Source organism: Wyeomyia smithii, chromosome 3 (assembly GCF_029784165.1).
Source record: "Wyeomyia smithii strain HCP4-BCI-WySm-NY-G18 chromosome 3, ASM2978416v1, whole genome shotgun sequence".
NCBI lineage: Eukaryota > Metazoa > Arthropoda > Insecta > Diptera > Culicidae > Wyeomyia > Wyeomyia smithii.
The window spans coordinates 14,413,691-14,422,879 of NC_073696.1; the positions used below are offsets into that span (position 1 = coordinate 14,413,691).

General features: G+C 43.1%; 1 protein-coding gene across 1 annotated transcript; it reads right to left on the reverse strand.

The window, feature by feature from the left end:
* Positions 1-2,491: 2,491 nt before the first annotated feature.
* On the reverse strand, positions 2,492-6,750 carry LOC129733336 (Krueppel-like factor 11). The gene is made up of 2 exons (XM_055695143.1): positions 6,334-6,750; positions 2,492-4,352 (listed from the first exon to the last, which is right to left on the reverse strand). The coding sequence occupies exons 1-2, from the start codon at positions 6,400-6,402 to the stop codon at positions 3,081-3,083; spliced, it is 1,341 nt and encodes a 446-aa protein (XP_055551118.1). The 5' UTR covers positions 6,403-6,750; the 3' UTR covers positions 2,492-3,080.
* Positions 6,751-9,189: the final 2,439 nt, after the last annotated feature.

Below are 9,189 nucleotides of genomic sequence, written 5' to 3' on the forward strand. Positions count from 1 at the left end.
CAAAAATGAAGATGAAGGTAGAAGTGAATGAAAAGAAGAATGCGATAAAGAGACGCATTGTAATATAGTCACTTTGAAAAAAACAAGTCATAAGTAATTTTCTTCACAAAGCTCATCAATTAAAAAATATAATTGATTTTATTTATTTTCTCAATAACTGAATATTTTTATGTTTTTTTATGTCATATGAAAGTTTTTCAAGCATCATGCATTTCGTTTTCTAAAATATTGAAACCGACGTAAAGTTTTCCTCATATAATATATATAAAAAACATGAAAATTCCCCTGGCGTCGAAAATACGCATTTTCATGCAAAAATAATATCAAATTCGGACTCAGCGTCCCAAAATTATTAAAAACCATGCATTTTATATGATTTTAAGACATTTTTTTGCTTGGCCAGCATTTGTATGGAGTCGCCCCACTGTGCACTGCTAGTGCTGCTGCAAAGGGAGGACGACTGCTGTTGTCGCTGTCTAGAACTATTATGAGCGGCTTCGGCTGAAATAGGCTCTTTTATAGGTCAAATAGCATGTTTAAAATTGCAAGGTATACGATTTTGTCGACCGTGCTTGGGAAGCAATCATATAACGACCAATCAGAGGTCGATTTTTTCCTTTTGACAAGGGTTGACTATTTTCAATAGTACAATAGTGTGAATAATAAAATTATAATTATCTTCTTTTGGGAAGAGTCTTAGAAGATTTTCCAATCTATTGCTACAAGAACGAAGGAAATCCATCGAATATTAACCGATTTATTAGCATTTGAAATTGGACATATTTTTCACTTTTTTTGGTTTTAGATTTTCATTTCACATCCCTATGTAGCCGAACTTCCTGAGAGAAGTATTCTACTTCAAAACCTTGAAAGTACGTCTGATAACAAGGATTTTTTTTATTGTACGTCTGAAGACTCATGAAACCAAAGAGGTCACAAAGAAAGTAAAGTTTACTTTTCTCATTTTGTACTTTTCTCCATATTGTGCTTTTTACCTGTTGGAATTTGAAATGATTGTTGGTACTGTCAGTTCAAAAATAGCCAAGCTTCAAACTTCAACAAGTAAAAATGGGTGGACTGAATATGGAGAAACAAGATAACAAACATTTTTCTCGCTGCTTGGCCCGTGTAGACCTGTTCCGCAGTTATGGAGTTTCGTGATGAGGCTGCTTTTGCAATAGTTAACCTGTTAAGGAAAAAAAAAGGTTGATCACGAAAGCACCTTCGAGCATGATTTGTTTTAAGTCGTTTTTGTCAAACTCAATCGTACGCTACCTTGAAGTTCGTAAGCTTATAATACTTCGCAAAGTATGAGGTACCTCTAACAACATAATTTGTCAAAGAAAGCCAGAATGTTGCCGGTAAAATGGTGCTGCACTAATCGGCAATCAAATTGCACGGGAAGCTCTAAGCGGTAACATTCCACTCGTCCGGCTAGCGGACTGATTTACCCACTACATGTTTTTTCTCACTTTGTGCCAGAATTTCGTGTGTGTGTCTAATTTGTTTACTTTTTTAGGCTGATTGATAGTAATGGACCTCGCGGTGATTTCATTGCCGCCAGTCAATTGAGTGCGCGGGAGCTTTCCTGGATGCTAACTGGGGTAGGAACCGTCAAACTGTGTATCCCCAGATTTTCGTTGTCCGTCAGTACGAGCCGGGCTCGCTGCTGAAATGGGGAGGGAGTCATTTTGGAGCAGCACGTTATTCAACCTGTTTGTTGTTTGCGGGCTTTATACGGGAACTACTAGAACTGAATGAAAACCTAACGGACGCCCACAACTCCTACCGCCTGCTTCTTCTCCTCTACCCATTGGTCCCAAGACGACCGGCTCTCCGTCCAAAGTGGAATATTTCCACCGTCGAAAATCCGCTTCCAGAATTGAGGTTGCATACGGTTTTACGTCAGTCACCGTCTCTCGTTGTATCACCGCTAGAGGAGGCATTTTCCGTTGATCCGCTCCAATGCGGTACAAATACATTGACGCAAGCGAAGCAAACGCGCAGGAAATAATCAAAACAAATAGCCCCCACGCTGTTGCTGCCAAACGCAAACGTTTGCTGAATTGATGATGGTGGTGGTAAAACGTGTGTACGTGTGCGATTGTGACCGATCACGGCATGAAGGCGTGTACTCCCACATCTTTTGTGCTCCGGCAATGACGTCATTGACTGTAATAATAAGACGTAAGCGGCATTCGTTCATAGACCCGTTTTCGGGGACTTCGGAAACGATTGACTGCACAGTTAACGTAAGAAAAGGAAATGTATTTTTTTCGCTGCTCTCTACGAGAAGATGAAACTGCCTGCTTTTAGAAGGTTGAATAGCGAAATAGTTGAACGGCGCACTATCGGGGAGAAGGAATTTTCCATTCGCTTTAGCTGTGCGATTTCGGGGACCGGTTGCCCACATCTAACTACTCAACTAGCGAAGGCTGCACGTGCATTGTGATACTCTTGGCTTAAAAATAACAGCAAAACAACACGAGAGTTTTTCAGTTTGTTTAAGTGAAAGTTTCTGTATTTTTCCGTATAATTCATACTTTCCACATTCTTCCCAATCCTATATACATTACAAACAAAGATTAAACATTATTTCAAACAGTTCGGTTTATTTGAACAAACAGGTGAACTTAAAACCTCTCTAACGCTGTCAAATAAGTTACTTAAACTGTAGACAAACAGTTAAACGACGCGCTGGTCCTAAAATTAATGTAACTTTAAAACGATCACAGATGTATTTTAATATATGTATAGAATAAACGAAAACCTGACAATTACGAGAATAATAATAACGAAACTCTCCTTTTGATATCCTCCTAATGGTTGAAATACAACTTTACACAAACTTTCTCTTGTAACCATTCCCTTCGAACGTTTAATTGGATAAGATAGTTGTATTTTGTAACTTGGAATGAGCCTATCTGCGGAAAGTTCTGAAGGGACACCACAGATAATAGATTGTCAATAAACAGGTTAACAACGAGAAAATAGGCTAAAATCTAGTCAGTTCCAGCTATGTACAAGAGTTTTTTTGTTTCTCTCTTCAGTTTGCTTCGAAACAAGCAGGCGCACCCAACTTAGTAAATTGGTTGAACGCGAATCTCAGTGGGCGCGGCAGCCGTGACGAACTGTACGGGGACGGCCTCCTGCGATGGCTGGTACATGGAGACGGGATAGAGCGAGCGTACCAGTTCAACTTGGGGTTGTTGAGTTTGCTGCTGTTGTGGTTGCTGCTGCTGTTGTTGATCTTTCTGGCTTTTGTCCTTGTTGTGACGTTTGACATGCTTTGAGAGATGATCAGATCGCATGAAACGTCGCTGACAGACGGGACAGACGAATTTCTTCTCCCCGGTGTGGGTACGTTTGTGACGGGACAATTCGTCGGATCGGGAAAATCTGCGGCCACAGTCGGACCATTTGCACATGAAAGGTCGTTCACCGGTGTGAATTCGCTGGTGCGCTTTAAGATGACTCGACTTGAAGTAGTTTTTGCCGCAGTTTGGGTGTTCACACTCGTAGATCCGTCGGCGTTCCGGCTTCGCAGGAACGGCTGGCTGCGCTGATGATGACTGTGCGGAGGATGCATTTTGTGGTTGGGGAACCAGAATAGCTTTACCGTTGCCAGTGGACAGCAGGTTTTGTGAGATTTGCGGAGGAACCAGTATAAAGCCGTTCTGCGTGGCGAGGATGATTTGCGGAATCTTGGGGGCAATGACGGGGAGCGAGGTCGAAGGTTTGACTGCTTGAGTAGGCTTTGGTGCTGCTGGTGCGGCAGGTACGGCGGTAAGGGGGACACTCTTTTGTGTCCGATTGGGGACGACGGGAGCCATGGTTTCTCGTGAGCCAACGCGGTCTGAGAAATTAAGGCTTGCCAATCGCGAGGGTTCGTCTTGAGTTGGAAACTCAGCTGGTTCCTGTGGCTTTTCGAAGGGCGATCGTCGTCCCATTTTGTACTTAACGCAGCGGAACACGTTTAGGTTGGTTTCGTCTTCCTTAGGTTCGCTGGCAGTCGTACAGGATCCGTCTTTGTTGATTCGCATGATGACACTTTCACGCTGGGGTGGCGCTGTTTGCGAGTCGTCGGCGGATTTGGTATTTTCATCTTCCGACCCGGAAAAGTCCGATGGCGGTGGAGTCATCGACGTAGATAGCGTGTGATGATAGTGTTGTTCCAGTTGAACCGGATCGCGAACGTACAATCGTTTGCGCGGTGGCAGATCAGATTCATCCTCGGACAGATCCGAATGGTTGGGTGTGGCAAAGCCCTTATTCTGCATGTCGGCGATACGTGGCGACTGTTGCTGTTGTTCCAGTTTGCGTTTGAGCGCTTGCTTAACCTCACTCGAAGTCTGTAAGAGAAATGAGACAAAACAACGTTGTGGTTAGTGGTTGTGGCAACAGTACGCGGAAATATGCTAAACTGTACGATAGATTGCTAAACGGCCTTGTCGACAAAAATTTAAATTCACAGCGACGCTCGAGGTTACCACCGGTCGCCATCTTGGAACGTAACCAAAACACGCGCTCAGTCACGTACACAACGTTCTTGAAGCTTCTTCGCTGTGCGCGCAAAATGGGTGTGTTTAATCGCTTAATCCAAGTGTGCGCGGAGTTGTGTCATTAGTTTACCAGTCATCGACGTAAAATATTCGCTGACAAGTAGATTAAGCGGACGAGGGGTCGCTGAACGGGAGGTAATGAGATAGCGCATATGACTAGCTCTCGCGGTAAGCAGTCAGTGCAACACCGATGAAGAGCGACGTCATTGAAACAGAAGCACCACAACCAAGGGAGGCAAACAAAAAACAACAACAGCTACGTTCGGCTGTAAAGCAAAGTCCAAAGTCCGTCCGAATGCCTTTTAAATAGCAGCTAGCCGCATGCAGTGTTCACGTGAACGCCAGCTGATTTCAAGTGCTGGCTGCGTGATTCTAGCGTGATCAATGAGAGCGAGTGGGACGGTTGCGGTTTGTGTTCAAATTTTCCCGCCACCAGAGTGAGATAGTGCGCACACGGTTATCGCTCACACCCCTCTTCATCATCGTCGTGTTTGACGTCGTCGGAGTTTTTTTTTTCCTTCTTTCCTATGGCGTGCGCCCTGTTCTCTTTGGCGTGTGCAGTGGTGGTGGTGGGCTATATTTATACAGTCTGTGGGGTGTGCAAGATTACCGTTGTTTCGAGTAAGCTTTGGTGAAAAGCATTGGTATTTTTCTATTGTTTGCTGAATGGTACTACTCAAAATACGAGGAAGGTCATTTGAATGTACACTAGATAAATTATTGCCTTTCGCTGCCAATTTTAGCAAATCCGGCACCAATTTTAGATTGAGATCTTTATTTTTTTTGGTTTCTGGCGAATAGCCAAATTTCACGCGAACCCCGGATTCCTACATTTGATTGATTTCTTTTTCGTCATTCTAGTGCTCGAAAAATATCAAAAATATCAGAACGATTGTCTCTACCATGAAGTAACAACAAGGGTGATCGCCTTCTGGTGGTTCAAATGAATCAGCAATTGTGATTGTAAAAATATTCCATCGTGAGTAAGGTCTGGCACGTGTAACAAAGTCGCGCTGGATTTGAATTGCTCCAGCTCTCTGAACTGAAATCTAGCTGGTTGAACTCCAATCGATTTGCTGCCTAGTCTAAAGCAGGTATTAGACGATGCGAATATTTGCTATTTTTTAATACAGATTTAATTTTGTGCAAATAAAAATTGTACCAAAAATAGCAAATATTTGCTTCGTCTAATACCTGCTTAAGTAGGCTGATCTGATCGGATGACAACGGGCAGATCACAAAAACATTCCGGAGTCTCTATGCGTTTATTGGGATGAGAAGGCCAGCAATTACGGTTTGTATCAACGTTTTTTCGTTCTGTTGCAAGGTGACACTGGCAGAGAAACAAGTTCTATTTATAGACACACCTCTTTTATTCGGCTTATCATACTTTCAAAACTGGCTGTGCTTCTTATCGAGCAGCTTCCTCAGAAATCACTTATGGTGTGTATATGGATACGCCGGTATCTGAATTTTGAATTTTCTCCCAGGATTAGGGGCACGTGACACCTTGTTCACAATAGGCGCTCAAATCAGGCTTGAAAATCGATTTACGGTGAAGTAATAGCTTGGCAGCAGATTTCTAAACATTTTAAATCCACGGGTATTATTGTTCGATTACAAGGGCATTGGTTTAGCTGGCGCTGGTTGGGTATTCACCAATCTAAGTTTGCACTTGTAGAACGCACTTCTACTTTAAGCATGCTTTGAGATTTTGAGCTTTGTTCGACAAACACCGTTTATGTTCTTAGATTTAGATCGATCATCTCACCTTAGTGTCTTTCCCGGTGTCCAGTGGGGGTGTTGCGGGCGGAGATAGTAGTATTCCTGTTTCTTCCATTTTTACCGCTTTTGTAGAAACTATTCCGTTTCGTGTTATTGCTTGCACTGCACACTTGCACTTTACTATTTTGTGCGGCAACTTTTTTGAAACTGTTTGATCTTGAAACACTTTCGTTTTTGCTTCCAGAACAGTAACCAAAGATTATTGGTTTTTCCCTTGGATAAACTTTCAACTGATTTTTCTAAAGCACTTGCACTGCTAGAGTATTTTTCTGCTTATGGTGAAATAAGAATATTTCCCACTTTGCTTGCTGCTGCTGTCTTCACAGAGTGGAGAGCCAAATTTTCGCACTTTTCACTTTACACGTCTGCTTTCTTCGACGGCACAGAATGTTGTAAGCCTTTGTTTAGGGTTTACGCTGCTCTTCATAGCTGCCGAGCTGGGTCCGAATACTAGCGTAGCAGGCGCTGACTGTCGTTGTGTGCGTTTTCGGTTTCGCTGTGTAGTGCGCGCTCTTCCACTGCCGTGTATGTATGGGGCTGTGGGTAGAGCGTTTTCAGCGGCACAGGGTGTCTCGAAAGTGTACCTGAACCTGTGCAAACTTGGTTATTCATGTGAAGTTTCTCGGAATTTCATATTTTTTTTGTAATAATCATACCTTCGTTGTAAGTAGTTTTAACAACTTCATCCAAAAATAATCTTCATCAGGGAACTATTATGTCGCATCGATTTAAGTTTCAACAAAAATAGCGAAGCAGCGAACAAGAATAGCGAGCATCTAATGAATGAACGAGCAGCCAAATCAGCTGCTTCTAATGTTAAATCCGGATCAATACGAGGATCAATTGAGCAAAGATCAACAATGTTGACAGGGCATGATCCCCCAGTATATTTCCCCTTAGTGTACTCATTACAAAAATAGTAAATCACCGATCCGAGTAAACAACGTATCACGTTTAAGTCGAATGATTCCCATCGTCCATCGGTCCAAAAAGCGTTGATTATTTCTCCCATTGACGTCATTCACGTCAAACGGTAGCCGACTTTAGCGGCACCTTCTGAAAACGGGTGGGTTGGCTGCTGCAGCGAGTCAGTGTGTGTTGGTGTAACACACCCCAGGCAGTGTAGTCAGTCAGCAAGCTACCCGGCGGCGGCAGTCCGGCACAAGAGTGTTGGTGAGTCATTCATAGCTTTTATACTGATCACGCATCGACCACTCGACATCACTCGCTGTTCACGTGAACAGTTGCTGATGAGCTCACTTCGGCTTTCGGGTACGGCTTCCATTCCGTTCAAGCAATAAAGGGAGCCAAGCTGTGTTGAGGATGCCGCGGCAGCCAATCAGAGGCCGGGGGCTCGCTTACATTGGCATACCGAAGTCATTGATTGTTTTTCGGAGATACCCACACGACACGACTGACAGCCGGTACATACCAGCCGATGGATAGGATGCGACGGCGGTGGTGAGGCGGTTGGTTTACATTCGGTTTGGTTTCAGACGAAAGGAACAGTACATGTTCACGTGAACAGCGGCTGATGCGACAAACGAAGAGTGCGAGGCTGTTCGTAGTCAGTTCAAGGTGACTGAGCACTGAGCAGCGCCTGCTGGGTGGTGTGCGTATGACGTCATTGCCCCGCATTGAGTTTGCCGTTTTGACTCGCTCTGTGTGGGTCGGTCGGTCGGTCGTTTATACAGGGTATACAATCGCTGCTAAAGTATGATGTTTTCTTCTCTCCCTTGCATCAGAACCGCACGATTTTGTTTCAAATTGTAGTGAAACAAAAAATGTCGACGGAGGTGTGTGGACCAATGGGGGATTTTCTTCGGTTCAAATGCCTGTCCTGATTGAACAGGTTCACTGGGATATGACGACGACAAAGCGGTTGGATGATGAAATTCTACAAAGTTCTACTGAGGTACGACTTTTATGTAGTTTATTTATTTTTTGAACCTTGAGTCATGCCGTTCAGCACGAACGAGTCTTGGGCTCGTTCCGCTTAGTAGTACTGACTCAGCAATCTAAAATGCGATCCGCTTGCAAGATAATGATATTTTTAGGCGCAATATTGTGAAAAGTATCAGTTCGCCGAACCAAATAGATTAATCGGTGTTAGATGACGGGTCACATCCACGAAAATGTTATACAATTACTTCGAAGTAACACTTTTTCTTAAAATTCGTGTCCATCACTTGCATTTTCGGAATACTCATAGAGTTTTTCAAACCTATAGCAGATTTAAAACACAAACACAAAACATTTGACATATCGGGATTAGTATAAAACAGAAAGATGAATAGTCGATTTTATACTGGAATAAAACTTGTTCCTACAGAACTGTGACTGTAAAATTTAACGTAGGTAATATTGATTAGTAAATACGCGGTAAGAAGCACAATAACCCTTCTGCTACATAAGGTTTAATCTTATTAATCACGCGTTTTGCACGTTTTACACCAGAGAACGTTCAGGAGAGTGTCATTATAATTGAAAAAAAAAATCATTTCGTTCTCTTCCTCAGTAACAAAAAGAAAAAAAAAGCTTAGTAAGCTATACTCGTTTCATCTAGTTCAATTGTTATGAATTGCAAGTACTCTATTACTGTAATAGACCATCGCATCAAACCTTCCTAACCTCACTTTTTTGACATTTTTTTTTTATTCTCGCTTATTTTTCGTCGGTCTAGTTCCGCCACTGTTGTGGCCAATCAACGACGCCCAGGGAGGCGACTCCACACCCAGGACCCTAACTCACGGCCCGTTTATTAATGGACCGGCGCCAACGGCTTTACGTCCTCATGCGATGGAAGGCGTGATCCCAGAGATTTTTCGCCTCAGAAAATCTC